Source organism: Sebastes fasciatus, chromosome 11, assembly GCF_043250625.1.
Source record: "Sebastes fasciatus isolate fSebFas1 chromosome 11, fSebFas1.pri, whole genome shotgun sequence".
Taxonomy (NCBI): domain Eukaryota; kingdom Metazoa; phylum Chordata; class Actinopteri; order Perciformes; family Sebastidae; genus Sebastes; species Sebastes fasciatus.
In genome coordinates, this window is record NC_133805.1 from 15,849,036 (window position 1) to 15,867,357 (window position 18,322).

The 18,322-nt window shown below is 40.0% G+C and overlaps 2 protein-coding genes and 1 long non-coding RNA gene across 5 annotated transcripts in view; all 3 read left to right on the plus strand.

Moving 5' to 3' along the window:
* The first annotated feature begins 311 nt into the window (after positions 1-311).
* On the plus strand, positions 312-4,293 carry LOC141777105 (uncharacterized). 2 transcript variants are annotated; one of them, XR_012595850.1, is made up of 3 exons: positions 312-451; positions 1,469-1,562; positions 4,154-4,293. It is a non-coding gene; the product is annotated as an uncharacterized LOC141777105 (long non-coding RNA). The 2 variants fall into 2 exon arrangements; XR_012595851.1 differs by lacking the exon at positions 312-451 and adding an exon at positions 1,223-1,364.
* A 1,164-nt stretch (positions 4,294-5,457) lies between these two features.
* On the plus strand, positions 5,458-6,523 carry LOC141777104 (uncharacterized). 2 transcript variants are annotated; one of them, XM_074651073.1, is made up of 3 exons: positions 5,458-5,599; positions 5,770-6,031; positions 6,154-6,523. In XM_074651073.1, exons 2-3 carry the CDS (start codon positions 5,824-5,826, stop codon positions 6,387-6,389), a joined length of 444 nt encoding a protein of 147 aa, XP_074507174.1. In that variant the 5' UTR covers positions 5,458-5,599; positions 5,770-5,823; the 3' UTR covers positions 6,390-6,523. The 2 variants fall into 2 exon arrangements, with proteins under 2 accessions (XP_074507174.1, XP_074507175.1); XM_074651074.1 differs by having other exon boundaries at positions 5,480-5,599; positions 5,724-6,031.
* A 3,872-nt stretch (positions 6,524-10,395) lies between these two features.
* LOC141777102 (myomegalin-like) overlaps positions 10,396-18,322 on the plus strand; it is a 51,260-nt gene continuing 43,333 nt past the window's right edge. The window contains exons 1-4 of the mRNA XM_074651070.1: positions 10,396-10,586; positions 12,767-12,813; positions 12,933-13,000; positions 17,720-17,830. Of these exons, the coding sequence (XP_074507171.1) occupies positions 10,537-10,586; positions 12,767-12,813; positions 12,933-13,000; positions 17,720-17,830 (276 nt within the window). The 5' untranslated portion in view covers positions 10,396-10,536. The remainder of the gene's footprint in view (positions 10,587-12,766; positions 12,814-12,932; positions 13,001-17,719; positions 17,831-18,322) is intronic.

Sequence of the window (18,322 nt, forward strand, 5' to 3'; positions counted from 1 at the left end):
ACCCTTCGCCCGCACAGCAGACACACACACACACACGATTTTTTGAGGTGACACAGATTCTTAAAAAGAGTCCACCCAGTCTGCAACAATGATGCACCCTCTAATCATCGGCATTATAGTGGTAAACACCTCCCTAACTGCCATCTATTGGACCTTCGTTCTGACCGATTACTACTTCAAGTGGCTGTCGGAGCCAGAAGACAAACCCCAGAAGATCGTCACCCCGGCCTGAGGGAGTCACAGTCAATATGGACTGACTGAATGATTGGGTGTTTTTTTTTTGCTTAGGACTAGTGAGCAAGAGCAGTTCAGCTTGTAGTGCTTTCTGTGGAGTCTGATTTTGCAATTGATCTGCTTTCTGTTACACCTGGACAAGACTTGGATACTAACTTAAAGTTTTTTTACTGACCTGAATGGATCCTGCAAGTGAAAGAGAAAGTCCTTCTTACAGGTAATGCCAGGAAAATACATTGAAATGCACGTTTTAATATCTATGTTTTGTCTCCTAGTCGTGTTTGTGGCTTACAGTAGGGCTGCGTATTGGCAAGAATCTGGCGATATGATACGTATCATGATACACGGGTTACGATTCAATATATCGCGATATATTGGGATATTGCAAGCAAGACGATATGATTTTTGAAATCTAATTCAGGAAAACGGTCATAGTATAAAGAACACACCACTAGAACAGTGGGATTTGCATTTATCACAGTCCCTGTAACATCCAACACCTATTTTCTTACACCCGCAGCTTACAGTGTGAATCAGTTGCTGAAACTGCACCACAATTGAGTGTCAACAGGTACTTCAGGTGATGCTAAATGAACTCTGTTTTGCTGTCTGCTGATTCAGTTAAAACGTGTTGCAGGTGAGAGTGACAGTGAAGCAAATCCTGTTATGGATTACTGAAGAACACCTTGACACTGATGCAGACAGCCTGACTCTCCTGACAGCCTCATCCTGAGACACATTCAGAGACCTCACACTGCTGTGTCGTTACATCCATTCTTCCGATTTGTCACCTGGTTCCTGCTTTACGGGAAGACTTGATTTTCAATCAAGTTCATCATCCTTTTGAATCTTTTTTTCCCCACATCTTTCAGCTTCTACACAACATGTCAAACGCCTTCTACTTTGGTTTGCACCCAGTCTCTTGGTTCATCCTCTTTGCGAACGTTGCCATCACCATCGTTGAATGGCAATTCCTCGCTTCTCGGTTTTGCAAAGTTCCCGAGCCGCCAAAAGACGATGATTCTAAAGCATAGAGAAGCAATCTGCACGCTGATGCTCCACCAAGAAGATCTGAGAGGAGAAAAGCTTATTTTTGGATCACTGTTTACCTGCCCTACTAATCACTGATGGTGGGTTTCTTTTGGGGGTTTGCTGTGACAGAGCAGCCACTTCGGTAAGCCTTTTTAGTTTGCATGATCTTAACTTTCTGCGATGTGTTTGTGGTTATTTCCAGAGCCGCCTGTGTACAACTCATGCCAATTTGGGAGTCCTTTCATTTACAACTCAAAGAAAAGAACTGAGGAGCCATTTCAAGTATTGATTACGAGGTAAGGAGTCATACAACTTCACCATAACATCTTAAAACTTCCTCATTTCACCATAATTTGTTCCTTTTTCATCTCTAACATTTTCTCATCATTTATATTAGAAAGGGAATCGATATTTTTGTTTGACAAATTTCACGAATCTTTCATAAGTTGCATTTGATGATGTACAGTTTTGATACCCGTGGGGATATTTATTGGTCACATTTCGAAATATCACCATCTGCTCTGTTATCAAGCAAGAAATGAGCCATGAAAGTAAAGTGTCATATCAGTGAATTATGTGACAGGACATTTATAGTATAGTAGAGTATAAGAAGTGGACCTGCTGTGCTTTAAGATAATTTCAAAGCCTGGGATATCCATAAAGTGATGCCAGTTTAAACCCAAGAGAAAGTGGATTTGCTGTAATATATGTATCCTATATATATATATATGCAACATGTCCTGGAGGACCATAAGCCTCTTTGCCGTATTACTGTCCACCTCTCTTCGCTCATATCTCTAATCCCTACAGATGGAAAGCTGATATTGCTCTGTAACACACTCAATCCTATTAACTCCGTCTGTCCTATATTCACCTCTCGTCCGTCTCACACTCCTCGCTCCCCTGGAAGTTTGACCGAGGGGCCCCTCTCTCCGAAAACCCTAGAAGGGCGAATGCTAGGATTTAAGTCTAGACGAAAGATTAGGAGAGTTGGCACACTTATGGTATCACATTTTTCTTGTCTGGTGAACTACATTTTCTGCACTACAGAAACACCATGTCCTCATTTTTTAACCATCTGTCATCAATCCTGCCATTCCTCCCAGCTTCAGAAAATATAAAAGTATTTAAAATCGTACTCATCTTTGATGCACCTTTATCACCCGTTTTCCAAGTTTTCACAGAAGGAGCTTGGATCTGCATCAAGACAATAAATCACCCAAAGAAACAGCCCAACGTTCCTTGAACAGACTATCCCAGACAGTATCCACTTGTCAAAAACCAACAACCAAAGCGACTAAAACCATGAACCAACAACCAGTTGCGTCCCTAAACGCCTCAGGAGGAGCTCTTCTCTTGAACCTTACACAGCTGGTGTTTGAGCGCCGGCAGCTCCTCCAGCTGTCCAGGAGGAAAGAGGAGGAGGCCTACTTCGTGGACTACATACCGCCAGCAAGAGATGCTATAACTCTGCCGCGCAATGTAGTCTATGTCCTAGTCGGGGTGGTATTGGTTATAGTGGCCACCTACGCCATAGTGGGACATCTGATTAAAGACTTGATGCATGACCTAGCAGGTAACCCCTGGCTGGTGTCCTCTCCTTCCCATCACTCTCTCTCCACTCTGGTGTCTTTGAGTCCTTTTTCCTCCCTGAGCTCTTGGGCCAGGGCTGCATCAGTGTTTTGACCGTGTTGTTTGATGACTCTCCTTCACATTCACCCTGAGGTTTGTGTGCAGAGGTCAACCTTCCCAACAGTTTCCTTGCTATACCATGGAGGTGATTGCCAAAAACTGATTGAAACTTGAGTGAATGACTGCTGCTAAAGAAACACCTTAAAGGGGTACTCCGCTGATGTTTTATTGCACTTCCACAAAGCCAAGATATCCAGACATTTCAGCCCATTCTCATTCCCAGGTCATCAAATACCAATGCTTTGTCAAGGTCGTCGGCATTCGATATCGACACACAAGGCACCCTTTAGTGGCAGTAGGAGACGCACCGGGCTTTGAATGTAAACCCATCCGCGGCAACAGTAAACGCTTAGGGAAACTGCAGTGGTGATGTAGTTTAAAGAGTGAAAGAGACAGGAAGGGAGGTGGATGGGCCCAACAAACACAAGGCTTTCATTCAGGAGACCGCTGTTTGTGTCCCGCGCGTTACGTTTCACTTTCACGTTACAATCAGCTGTTCGTTCGTATCCCGTGTCCACAACATCCAGTCACATTTTCACTTTAAAAACGTAGTAATTCTAAGACCAACTTTTTTATCCTGAACCTAACTATAGTGTATATACTGTAAGTGTTTATGTTTAATTCACAACATTAAACATGTGTTTACTGCGACCAAAAAAGTGACGCCGAGAGGCAAGGCAGCTTTATTTGTATAGCACATTTCAGCAACAGGGCAAAGTGCTTTACACAAACAATCAAGAACATTGCGACAAAGTGCAAAGAGAGGTCTAACAAAGCGTGACTATGTGACGAGATGGGATAAGAATGTGTTTTAGTCCCCAAAACACTGGATCCTACATTTCACATAATGCAACTCAATAGCATCTTAGATTTGACCTCCCCTGCCTGGTCAATGCCCACTTCTTTCAAACTCAATGCGCTTGTTTATAATGCAGGCTCTGTTAAAAACTTGTAGTCTCCAAACCCAAGCTGAGATGACCCTGATGACATCATCAGGTTTTTTTTTACTTTAGAGAGCTTTTAGAGAGCTCCATCCAGAAAGTTATTATTCCAAATTATATCATTTATTTCACAGGCTCCATGCGAGTAAACTGAACTTAATTATGTAAAATTGGTGGAGTGCCCCTTTAAAGGACACACTTCAAAGTCACAGAAAATCATTTAATTCTCACATGTTTTTTTTTCCTCCTCACAGACTGGATTCTTGGCCCCAAACCAGTGGAGGATGATTCAGAGGAAGGGAGTGCAGAAATAGAAGAAGAGCACAGACTGAGCGTTTGCAGTAAGCTGATGGAGAACGACGGGCTGAGGATGGAGAGGGAAAAGGACGGGCTGCTGCCCGGCTCCTACTGGGGAGACGGAGGCGGCCGCCGTCCATCCACCCCTCCTCCTCTGAGAAGCTCCATCGCTCCACCATACCCCGGAGAAAAAAGAATATCTGCTCATAGTGTGACCTTCACCTGCCCCTCCGTAACCCCGTATGCCACCTCCCTTTGAGTTTTCACTTTAGCACAGCAGTAGTAATCAGTGATGTCTCTTTGCTGTAGTGATGCATAATGCTGAGGCATTTTTGTTTTATATAAAACAACAAATAGCTTTTTTTGCTAAGAAATGCTTACTTTGATTACTATTATTATTGCACTATATCATCTTTTGCTGCATAAATTTTTTTTCTCATGCTTAAAAAAATTTAAATCATGTACCATGTAAGCTTCAAAGATGTTGATGTGAGCTGTAAAAATACATTTTATTTCAATAACTGACATTCAAATCCAGAGATTATATATGTATGTATGCATAACTTCCATGAAAAAGATTCGTGAAATTGCATATGTATCACCATTTCTGTTCATTTTCCCCACCGACCAGTCAAACTGTCATAATCCGCACTTTCCTCTTACGTCACACATGTTGCTGTAACGTGTTGCGGGATAAGAAACATGTCAGTTCTGTCTGTTCTGGTGTTGGACTAAGCTTCTTTCCAATAAACAACTGAACAATACATGAGTGCTGTTGTGTCTTGTCTGTTTAATCCATCTTACCTTCCTCTAATACCTGGTTATATCAGGGGCAGTGACCTTATCTGTCAATGCCAAGGATTACTGTACATTAGTGGTATTAAATACTGCTGGATAAAGATGTCAGCACAAGAACATATAGATAGATAGATAGATGGATAGACAGATAGGCAGATAGATAGATAGATAGATAGATAGATATCACTTTATAAATTATTCTTTTCTCACACAAACATTTTTTTAACTTTTCTATGATCATTCGTATAGCTGGATGTATGTTTGACTCTGAAAGCATTATTTCCTGTCTATAGGCAGAAGTTCTTGTGATATTCATAGATATGCATGCTCTTCTACATGCATCGGTAGATTTTCCCTACCTCATTATGAAACTGTGCTCGCGGCGGCGTTCCTCTGACCTTGACTACCTCAAGCTGCTGCAGCTAATCTAGTTTCCATCTGCCTAGCTCCACCAGCAGACAGATAGGGAGTTCGTACAGGGAGACAAAATGAAAAACGTGTCAGGGTGAGAGATATAGTTGTACTTTTTATTTAACTTGCTTAGTGTTGCCAGGAATGTGAAGACACCAAGTGAATTGGGAGGATCGTTTGCCGGCTTCCTTGCTGTATGTAGAAGTTTTTATTCATGTTCTGCTTGCAAACCTTTTGCTGAAAGTATAATGTTCATTGTGTTGCTTTATGTGAAGCAGTGAGGTATTTCCTCCTAATCTTTTTGTGTGATTTGTATAGAAAGATTTATAAGGTGAAACCTTTGTGCCGGCTTCTTTCGATACAGCGATGACTGTGAGGTATTAAGTGGATTCGCAGGCTGACAGACTCCCAGACAGCGATGGATGTGACGGAGGGCAGTAGCTTAAAAGTTCGTTTCAGGGAAGAAGATGGGACGGTGATGTTTGAGAGCTACATACCCCCCTCTCGGGATGCTATCACCCTGCCTATTTACATCATCTACCTGATCATGGCCGGCATGGTCGTGGTGGGTGTCCTTTATGCCATCATCGGTCACCTCATCAAAGACCTCATCCATGACATTGCAGGTTTGTTACTGTACTGTAGGAGCCAGAAGATACTAAAAGTGTCGGTTTCACTCACAGTTTTTCTCTTGCATTGTTTCTCTTGCACTCAACATTGTTCCCTCTTCCCTCTCTTTGTTTTACAGACTTGGTGTTTGGGGAGCAGCCTGAGGAAGTGGTGGTGAACTACTGTGAGGCCAAGGATAAGTTCATGGTAGACTGGATCCCAGAAACCACCCCCGAACTGGAGGCGTTGGCCCGGGCCGAGGAGAACAAGATAATTGACAGGGACTTCGTGAAAGCCCCCGCCATCTGGATCATCTCTACAGAGCCTCGGGGGAGCAAGTCAGGACCCCGTGTGGTCTTTGAGAAGAGGAGCTAGGAAGAAAAAGATGACATCAGATTAGAGGCTTGTTGTTGAAGTAGATCTTCTGTATTTGGTGTGATTGTACTGAGATGACTGAGAAGTGAAGTGAATGGCTGTATTGAGGCAATAAGGCTGGAGATGCGTTTAGACCTTGTAAACACAGGAGGGTATCTCTTGTTGGAAGTGCTGAATGGTTGAATGGTCTTACGAGGACATCTAGTGTCTATTGAGGTCATTGCAGCGGCTTTGAACAAATGCACAGGAACTATATTTCACACAAATGTCAGCACAAGTTTGTTGGTCAGAGATTAAAAACAAAACAAAGCAACAAAAAAAACTATAATATGCCTTAAATCATCTCTGCTAAAGATTGCTTGAAAAGCTTAAGATTGTATTACTTTTATTCTGTTAATGACTGATGAGAGAAAATGTAGATATGTCTCCTCTGTAGTGCATCTAAAGTCAAGTGTATCAAGAGAAGATGTAAAGAAGCTGCAGAGTAGCCTGACTTTAATAAATACAGATGGAAAGAAAATGTCCTCGGTTCATTTTGAATGTTTAATTTCCATTTATATTAAAGCTCTGGTCGGTAATGTTGAGAAACTACCAGAAATTATCCAACCGAAAAGAAACAGCCCAGTGTTGCCAACTCTTTTCCAATGAAAGTAGCTAGCAAATGAAATGATTGGACGAGTTTACTACAGTCCTGCAACAGCCACAGGCACCAGATATTTTTCTCTTTTTTTGTCAGAGGATTTGATTTATTGATTGCTGTCGAGATGTAATGAGAATTTCAACAAATGTAACAAAAAATGTATTTGAACAACACTACCAACCCTACCTTTAAAGCTCTATGCACCCAGCAGTCAGGTGCTAGTCCACATAACTAGAGTTATATAAACAAAGACCTGCCAACACTAAAATGTTTCAGATTGATTCATTAATCATATTGGAAAGTGACATAATCTAAGGGGAGAAATATGACTCTTTTTGGATGCACAAAATAGCAGCAGCCCAACTTACTGTCACATGTAAATTAGTGAATTTCAGAATAACCATGACGTGAAAGCATTAAGTTGTAACAGTATGTAAACGGATGCAACATTCGTACAAAGTGACAATATATGCAAAGGAAATTATGACATCAATTATGGCACATGAATAGGAAAAACATTGTGAATTTACATTAAATCTATGACACATGAAAAATGTGTAGATCCTTCATCAGTTCAGTATCTCTGAATAATTCGGTTCTGAAATTAGACGCTAGAGGCATTTTTTGTTTGAAGTCACAAAGGACACACTACTGCTCTGATTTACAGGCACTTCACATCAGCTTACAGTGTATTATTTGTTCATGTCTGAATCATTCGGTTACATATAAATCAAAGGAACGCGGACATCTGAAGATGTGCTGTAAACTCTCAAGTATTACATGAACTACAAAATACTACAAACAAGCAGTCTGACACTGAAATAGCCAGTAGCAGGTGACAGTTTGGTTGTTGGGTGTATACTTTCAGCTCCAACTGTCTGTGCTGGATCCCAAACTCATTAATGAACCCTTTTAACCATTAAAACATATCTTATCCTGATGTTCACAGGCTAACCCTAGCTTAAAGGGTCGGTTCACCCAAATACAAAAACTAACTTTCTCATTTAAACCTGTATTAACAATTATCTGAATGTACCAAAGGACAAAGGAGGACGGTCTGCAGGACAGTTAATGCAGACAGTGCACTTTAATAGACTGACTTTTTAATTCTGCACACTACAAACAGCTCTACTCTGCACCTTTATAGAGTTATATATAGTGTTACTGTATTCTACAACAATGTACAGTTTTATTCTGCACTTTACTCTATTTAAAAAAAAAAAACTCTCTTCCTCAGTTCTTATCCCGCATTAAATTCCATATTTGACATTTCTTAATATCTATATCTCCTATATTTTATTATCCAGCACTATATCACTTTCTGCACTATATTCACATTTTCAATAGTCCCCTATCTCAGTTGTTACCCTGCACTATATTAATTTTTAACAGTTTCTTCATCTCCTGTTATTTTTATATCTGGTATATTTTTTTATACTCTGTATTACTTACTTGTGCCGTTTTTACTAATATGTTTGCACTATGGAACTGTGATGCTGAAAACTTGAATTTCCCTCTAGATCAATAAAGTTACTATCTATCTATCTATCTATCTATCTATCTATCTATCTATCTATCTACCTAGATATAGATACAATCTGAAAGCTTCCTTATAGTTTGTCCTCCGTGTTTAATTAGTGCACAAGCAGCAGTCTTCCACAATTATGTGCTCTCACAAAGGTCAAAGCTTTGTCTCGTTTGAACCTTGCAGCACAAACACACATATGGTGGAGTGTAGTAAGCCTATCGCTGCTCCAGGAGAGGGCGCCATGGTACAAATGGGCCCATAAACTACACCAACATCACACCTGATATTGTCATATACAGTCTATGATACTGTCCAGCAGGCACCTTCAGGCTGATGTGAATGTGACGGTTTTGGAGGTGGCAACCAGCCATGCTCCAGTAAAGAAGTAAATGTGAAACAGAACTTCTTAGCTTTGATGTTTTGGTCCTTTATTTATCTCAAAGTAATGTTTCAGGCTCGTGTATGGTGCCACATGCTCAGTTAATAACTTTCTCTACTCATTTCAAAGCTGTTTCTGTTGCATCTGTTTTATTTTGAAGGGAAATTAGATTTAGTTCTGTTGCCTCTAACGAGATTACCAACGCTGTGCTGCTACTGACTGCTAAAGCAAACAATGACTTAATCTTATTAACTTTGTCCCCTCCTAATCCCACTAAGTTACTCTTTCAGAAGGAGAGGACCCTCGAGTCATTTGTCTCCGTATCTTCAAATAGATTAAGACAATCAGCAGCCTCTGCTACTTGATATCATAACAGCTGAGTAGGATCTCACATAACTTCTCTGTGTCTAAATTAAAATATAATATAATTCATGTCATTTGTGGGACAAACAAAAATAGATTAGAACGTTTGATTAGGCTTGAAGTTTATGCTTAAATCAGCTGTTTTTTTGTTTTGTTTTTGTATTGCCTATTATCTGTTAATCATCGAAAGTCATTAAAAACAGAAAGGCAGAACTAGTTTGTCTGTAAATATAATACAGAAACATATCTCATGCAAGTTCTCATTAATGGCTGTAAAAGTGATAATAATTAATGGGAACAGGAAAAAGAAAAATCAACTCCATAGAAATGTTTTGAAGCCTAAAGAGCAAAGTTAATGTGTTGAAACAGTTTTCCAAGCATGTTGCAATAATTCTGTCAAAATAAGAAACTAGAGGAGAGATCATGACATGGGATGGAATTGATTCGTAACTTCACAAGGGTTTTCTGTTTGCAGTTAGAACAAATGTTATTTCTCTGACAATTTTGTGTACTTTACTTGAGTGTTTCCATTTCCGGCTACTTTATACTACTTTATATAAATATTGTATGGTAGTATTGTTTGACCGCTTCAGTTAATTTACAGATGAAATTTTACATATATTACAATATTTATATAATATAATTTTAAATTACAATATGCTGAAAGGTTATTATGGGATTTATTCCCAATGATGCCAAAAATATACTGCCTATACTGCCACTTTAACAGCCTGACAACAGTCTAATCGGCTGATAAAGAGCAGTAGTACATGTTAACTGTCTAATATCCTTGTCTCAGTCTTAACTGGAATATCAGGCTAAATTTTTCCTTGAAAACATATTTGTGATCATTTCATTTTGGGAAAAATCATCTATCATCAGTTAAATCAGAAATATGTTGATATCATGTTTTTGAAGGATTTATCCTTAGAAAGAAAGCGTTTTCACTTTTGAAGCAGCATATTGCTCCTCTCAGCTCATCTGCTGGTGGGCTGGTTGAACAGCAGGGGCTCTGCAGCTCTGTGTGGGATGGGGGCTTTTATTTTCTCATCCACACACACACACACCTCCTCTTCTTCCTCCTCCTCCTCCTCCATCCAGACCTGAGCGGTGCGGTGCGCGGTGCGTCGACAGCGCGCAGTAACATGTCCCTGTGTGGTTGTATTTTCTCTCTGAACTGAATAATGGACGGGTGATTTGAAGGCATGGATGCCCGTTGACTGAAGGAGCAGCCTTTATGGATTGGAGCTCAACGCCTCCGGAGCAAATCTGGGGCGAGTCAGAGAGGTGAGGTTTAGCCGATTGTGTTCATAAACCGAGGTCTGGGGGGAATTAAAACCACCTTTTTGGTGACAATGCCGTTATCTTCTATCATATGTTGTATCATAAAACAGTCGTGCATCCTCCTCCTGTGTAATAGAGGCCGTGGCTGTACCACATAGGAGGCTATATACAGTAGCCATCTGCATGCTTTATTATGGATCAGTGGATAAAGGCTATTATTGAGGCCACTGGCTATTTTGACTTTGATTGCCATATTGCACCGGGGTGTCTGTATTTTTATGAAATGCATTCATAATATGATTTTCTGATGCAATATATGGTATTAGAATGTGCTTCAGGAGGCTAATACTGGCCTATACTTTGCACAAATGAACTTACATCAGCACATATTTTAAAGGGCCCTATTGCCCAAATCCACAATAGGGCCCTTTAAAATATGTGCTGATGTAAGTTCATTTGTGCCAAAGTATAGGCCAAAATTAGCCTCCTGAAGCGCGTCCTAATACCATATATTTCATCAGAAAATCATATTATGAATGCATTTTGGGGGATAATACAGACACCCCGGTGCAATATGGCAATCAAAGTCAAAATCTGTATAGCCAGTGGCCTCAATAATAGCCTTTATGGGAGACACTTCATGTAGCAGGTCCAGAAGTAATAACTAAGATTAAATTCCTTTAGGTGCTGAGAGAGCACAACAGAATAATGACTGAATGCATGACTTTTTAATAATCCAAAACGTTTGGACTCATCACAACCCACGTTATGCATCACATATACAGTAGAAGAGTTACTTATTATTAATTCAGACTGAGAGATTGCAGTCCCTCACATCAGTTCTTATTGCAGTGTATGTAGGTTACTGCATCACCAAATCCCTCCCACAATCACTGTAACTATAAATGGACCATCCCACTATATTCCCACTCACATTTGCACAGTCCACACACAGTAGTGAAAAAGTAGTGATATTGACACCCTGCCCACCACAATGATGCAGCATGTAGACTATTTATTTATCCACCTGGTGAACTTTTAAGCCTCTGGCATGCACCAACTGTCTTTACATTTTCTGATGGAGCAGCTGTGGTGGGAATTTACACACAGAGAGAGACTGAAGGGGGAGTAATGGGCTGTTATGCAGTGGGTTTAAAATGCTACTGTTGTGACCAGTGCACACAGTTTTATTGTACTTTACTTGTCAATCACTTGGCTATAACCAGATTAAGGGAATAATTATTCCGCTGACTGCAAACTGTCATGTAGCACCTACCAGTTCAGCAGGTAGTTTGAAGGCCTGAGAGGTTAAGTTGAACTTTGACCCTCAGCTGCTCCTCCCATCCTTCCTCTCTCCTGCTGGGAATCCCTGATGACCCCCGATTCCCTACAGAGGTGCAAATGAGATCATGCTGTTACAGTGAAAAGATTTGAGTGGCTTTTTTTAATTTCCAGAGGAGCTCTCTGCTTTTCAGGGTTACAAAGCGTATTCATTTTATGACCATCTGTTTATTGTCATTTTCAATACAAGCGGTAAAATACAAAAAGAAACAATACAAGAAGTAGACAAGAAATGAGAATGTCATAAAATGTATAATCAAAATTCAAATAAGAAAATAGATAACTAAATAATAACTGATAAAATAGTAATAATATATCCCGATCAACGATAAAATATAAGGAAACATACTAGGGCTGCAACTAACGATTATTTACATTGTTGATCATTTTCTCGATTAATCTATTCATTGTCTATAATATGTCAAAGAATTGTGAAAAAAAAGCCCAAGATGACGTCCTCATATGTCTTGTTTTTTCCGCAATTCAAAGATATTCAGTTTACTGTCACAGAGGAGTAAAAAAAAAAAGAAAATATTCACATTTAATCAGAGAATTTAGATTTTTATTCCTTAAAAAAAATGACTCAAACCGATTAATTGATGATCCAAATAGTTGGCGATTAATTTGACAAATAATTGATTAATCATTACAGCTCTAATACATACATAACGTCACACTGGCCGTATACAAATCGTATTTGGTATGATATTCACACATATATAAATGTTGTGATGGATATGCTGCTGTTGGTTTTTTGATATCATGTGTTTATTTATCTCTCTCTATGTGTGTGTTAAGTGTGTTTAGTGTTGACAATGCTACTTCTTTGTTTCTCTGGACAGGGCTGTCAAAGAGCAGACTTCCTCCAAGATCACAGGTCACATGACAGGTACGTAGCACTCATTTAAAAAAACAAAAAAGAAACACTATTAGGCATCTGTAAAAACATAAATTACTCTGATAACTCCACGATTTCCAGTGATTAATACTCTTTTCCCCTCTGCTTAGATTTGTGTAGTAATGAAACAGACAACTCTCCTCCTCTTCAGCTTCACACACTCAAGGAGTTTGAACAGGTGAGAGATTTTATTCTGAATTGTCATTGAGTTTGATGTGATTGACACTTCCTCGTCCTTCAGCATAATGAACAATACTCTAGTGAGCGATAATATGTCCCATGAAAATATGCTCTACAGTGCCATTTTGTGGCTTCATGTCTTCCTACAAGAAGTAATGAGCTGATTTGGTTGCTTTTGAAGCAGTATCCTCGTTATGGGATCAGATCACTGAATGAAAGAAAATCAGGAATGTCTTATAAATACATGCTCATATCCAAAAGATTAAGAAAAGGAAAACACCTGCAGCTGATGATATCAGATGGAAAACACCCTGAACCCTCCTGCTGGTGACACACTGCCTCTGGCTACAGCATGGCCCACTTTAGGATTTCTCATGCTGCACTATTATCGGGCATTGTATCTGTCACATTGTACAAAAAGACTATATTAAATATCCTTTTGATGTTTAGCAGCAGGGTGTTGTAATGAGCGTGGAGAACATTACTGACCTGAATTCAAACCCAGATCTGACAGTAATGATTTATCACTGCTAAAGTCTACTTTAACAAGGCACCGGTTCCCTACGATCTGCAGGATCTTTGATGCACCTGTAGCTAAATTAAGCTTGAAATTAAATTTGACGACGTAGGTGTCATGAAGTTAAAGAGAAATAATCAAGAATATGAATTTGAAAAAAGTCACAGACTATTTGGATGTAAGATGGAAAACATGAAAAGGTTTATTTTTGCTCTGATTTTGCTGGACAACAGTTTTGTAATGTCTCTTAGAGCAGCATTACATTTTATTAGGGCTGCTCCCTCTTAGTCGATTAGTCGACCAATCGGTTGTTTTGGTCTTAGTCGACTAAGATTTCTTTAGTCGATTAGTTTTTTTTTTTTATGTTTCATGCTGAATGACTTATTTCTAAAAAACTTATGAGCACATCTCTGGTAAACACAAGATTTAAAGTGGTGCTTTTCTGTGATTCTTTGTGGAGAAACTCAGTTTTACAGATCTAGCGATTAAATGAACTAATTGATTAGTCGAGAAAATCGTTTGAGTGTTGGTTGACTAAGAATTTCCTTGGTCGAGGACAGCCCTACATTTTAAATTTTTTTTTTCACTTTAGTTTTTATTGATGTTTTTCAAGGTTATACACATATCAACAACATATGGGCATGTACATATTCAGACCCACAAACAACGGGAACAATACAAACAGGACTCATGTTTGGGAGTTACACTTCCATTATTCCAAACATTCTCATGTCATTTCCAACTCAATCAGTTGTCCTTTCTGCCGTCTTCGTCGCTGTTTTGGTTTTTGAATAATGTCCATTTCTCCCACTTGTCTTCCATCTGTGTTTCTTGCAGTCTTAAACAATGTGTCAGCTATACATTTTACATTTTAACACTGTAGTAGGGCCTTGTTCAGGGCACTGATCGCTCCAGTTGCTGGACATTTGTAGGAAAATGAATGAAAAATAAAATAACTTTTCGTAAGAAGAGGATATGTTGGCTTGGTTTAGTAAAGTCTGGAAAGTTAGCAGAGGAAACAGCGAGCCTGTGAATAGTCGGCCTACATGTAAATAGTTAACTAGCCACAAACATTTTTTACATATCTGTTTGTGTACTAATGGAAGAAACAACATAAAACGTGATAATCTATGAGCTTTCGCATTTTGGTTGGTGTATTTCTTTAACTTCAACATAGCCACGATAGCTGCTTCCTCCTGTTTCCAGCACTCTTTATGGTACGCTAAGCTAATCACCTCCAGGATCTAGCTTCATGATTAACTCTCAGACATGGGAGTGTAATTGATGTTCTCATCAAACTCTTGATAAGAAAGGGAATGCGTGTATCCTCTGAAATACCCAGACTGTGTCACATTGATTCCAAGTCCACTATCTCTTCAATACACACTGTCGATACTTCAGACGCATACCAGATCAGAATAAAACGCAAGCTAAGCACTATAACTGTCACTGAAAATGTGCCACCAGTGATCCAGTCCTTTAATGTTATTCTGGAGGTGCTGCTGAGCCCTGTTAAAACGGGAGGTGACACCAACTAGTCACGAATGATGAGGTTACTTTCTGAAAGGAGTCAATTGTTGGATGTGTCTCTTTTACGCAGACATAAACACAGAGGCCTACTGCACGCACACATTTCCATGCATTCACTCCTCTTCTTTGATGAGGAGCTGTAAAGTGAGTGTGTATGAGTTGTGTCATGTGCAGAGTTTAAAAACACTACCTATGATGTCATCCCTAACGTTGCGTGGAGACTCCGCTTGGCGCCGGTCCTATCTTTGCTCAGAATTATTTAGCAACAGCTCGTAACGTGACACTTTAATGGGCACACTCACTGAATGCATCAAGAACTAATGATGATGTAATGTGTTGCTAACTTGTCTCAGTCACTTCATTATTGATGCTCTTTGCTCTCTAGAACTTGATTATTTTAGCCGAGCATTTATTATGAGATGAAAAAGTCTTAGCGGAGCCTGTCTTCCTATCTTCTGTTATTTTCTTACTGTTCACTCATCTCTCTGTGGGACGTTCAGGGATTCACCGCTGTGTGAGATTCAGGACACCTCCCTATAAATAGCACTGTGGCTCACAGCTCCCAGGTCTCCTATTTCATCCAACTTCTTTCCACTCACCTGCCTGTCCCGCTCCCATCAGCCTCGCTGCCTTGCCATGCTGGCTTTGTGAGGGGAGTTTCTGAATTTCAGTATTACTCTTTCTATCCAATTATTTGTAGATGTGTTTTCTCTCAAATGTCGGATGATATTGACTCCTTCAATACTATGAATACTCAGTGTGTCTCAAGAACTTTTCCATGTGCTACATTAGTTGGGTTTTTGGCCAATAGGGAACCCAAAAACACCAACATAAGGTCTAGAAGATGAACACCCAAATTCTGAAACTCTCGCCAGATGGTTAAGGTTAGGATAGGTTGTCGGGCAGCAAGTCTCGCAAGAGTTTTCAGCCGTTTTCGCAACTTTGGGGTTACCTTCTAGACACATAACCCAACACAAGCTGTCAGCCCTGACATGATGGTATCGGTCATTAAGTTATCGCTTACATGTTAGCAAGCAGCTCTAGTTTCACATCCAGCAGACACAAAGCAACATTAGCATTCATTAGGACTCATGTTTCTTGCACCAAACGACTATAAGTCCAACATTTACTCTCCTTTTAGCTCTATTTTGGTCTCCACCAACTATCAGCTCACTAACATTAACTTTCTTCACTAGCAAGCTTTAGCTATAGTTGCTAAATGTGTCTGTTGTTTGGTGCTGGGCAGGTAGCATTGTTACAGTGGGTTTATCAGGGTTTTCTGTCTTTCTCTGAAATGCGTAATTCTGCAGGAGTTCTTTTACTTTTTTCATAGTTAATGCTACATTTTTGCTGTACTTCTACTTAAAGCTGCAGTTGGTCACTTTGAGCATACTATATAATAAAAAGTTATTTTTGTAAAACAGTCACTATATCTTGACAGTATTGCATGAGACAGATAATCTGTTAAAAAAACATGTTCCTCTGTGTCCTCCTAGTGCTTTTAATGGCATTTGCAAGATTTTAAAGCACCTGAAGAAAAATATCAATCACAGCCGAGCTGTCTCTAAAGCAGCTGTCAATCACTGATTGCGAAACACACGAACTCTGATCAAACTGTCAAATTAGGCAGCGCTGATCAAATATGAATCAAGATGCCTATTTCTCACCTCAAATGTTTTCATAAACATATTTTAGTGTACTGTTAAACTGTAAAATGAAACAGTTTGTGACCCGGCAGCCATGTTTGAAAACAATCAAGCCAAAACCAAGCAGCTTAGCACAGTGTGTTAAAGTAATAAATGTGCAAAAATAGCAAAATAAAATAAATAGTATTGAGTTTATTATGTCCTTAATTCAGTTGGGACTAAATGAATGTGAGTCACTGTTGTTTCAGTTTCAATGGGGATCAACCTCCACACTAAAAATATATATTAGAAACAGATAAGGAAGTGGTTAAACTGGACAAATTAAATATTTTTTCAATACATCTGAAAGGAGGCTGACAAAAAGGACAGAAGAGGAATCAAATCTGACCCTTCTCGTCATGTCCCTGTTTGTTCCTCCTGGCGCTCCTGTTTAGCAGAGGGATGAGATTTCCCTTCATATCACGACTGTGTGTGAGCCCTGAGCCTCTCACCTCCCCCTACACCCTCCCTCCTCCCCTCTTCTCCCCTTCCACCACCTCCCCTGGCAGTCTGGGATTCCTGGGATGTCTCCTCCTGTAAAATAAGCTCCTGTCCCGTCCCCTAGCAGACCAGAACTCACCATGGAGCTGACATGGCTGCATCTCTGACCGGCCGGGCTGCAGAGTCGCCCTCTGCACTGCAAACACCCCTATAGACTCTAGTGTGTGTGCGGATGTATTAGTTTTAGTGTGTGTTTGTAGATGGTATCCAGATGGCCTGTTAGAGGCTAGGATACCACTTTGTAAATAATTAGTTTATTTTGACATTATGCTCTGTTGGAGAAGGAGGTAGCATGTCTAACGGTTACCGGACTCTAACACACGGACGTGTCATGACAGTCGCTTCCCTTTAAAATGGACTCCGTATTCCCCCGTGATACGGAGAGGTCGAAGACGACTGTTCATTTCTGACCTTTATCGGACATGTCAAGCCGTGTCGGTGCTCATTGACGGTCATGTCTAACGGTTACCGTACTTTGTCACAGCACCTGAATGACCTGAAGAAGGAGAACTTCAGCCTCAAGCTCCGCATCTACTTCCTGGAGGAGAGGATACAGCAGAAGTACGAGGAGAGCAGTGAGGATGTCTATCGTACGGTGAGTAGAGGAAACCTGTTTGACGGGTGATGAATGGGACTATCAGTGGTGTGGGGAGTTGCTATCTTCAGGGGCCAAGGGTCATTTCACAAACAACAAAATTATCAAACATCATTGATTTTGCTTTGTTGATGGATTTTGTTACTGAGTAGGTAATCGAAAGAGATCATGTGTGCCATTATCAAATAGATATCATGACAGTATACAGGTATGTTATCCTGAAGAGTTGCTTTACTGAGCCACTTCCACTGTTTGTTGACCCAGCTGTCACACTGATGTGGTTGAAGTGATGTGATCTGTCATGTGTTTGTTTTAACAAGTGGCTGTTTTTAGATTATGCCGCCCTGTGAAGGACTACGCTCTTTGCTCAGGAACTTAGAATGGATGTGGGTTGTGTTAATGGCTGCACAATTAATCAAATATTAATCACGATTTTTGGCTTCCCACAATTAAATGAACACGATCAGGCGATAATACATGTCAGGCAAAAAC

Coding starts and splice junctions, on each gene's coding strand:
- LOC141777104 (XM_074651073.1), top strand. CDS start 5,824: ATGGATGTGACGGAGGGCAGTAGCTTAAAAGTTCGTTTCAGGGAAGAA. Junction 6,032..6,153: donor CCTCATCCATGACATTGCAG/GTTTGTTACTGT, acceptor TTTGTTTTACAG/ACTTGGTGTTTGGGGAGCAG.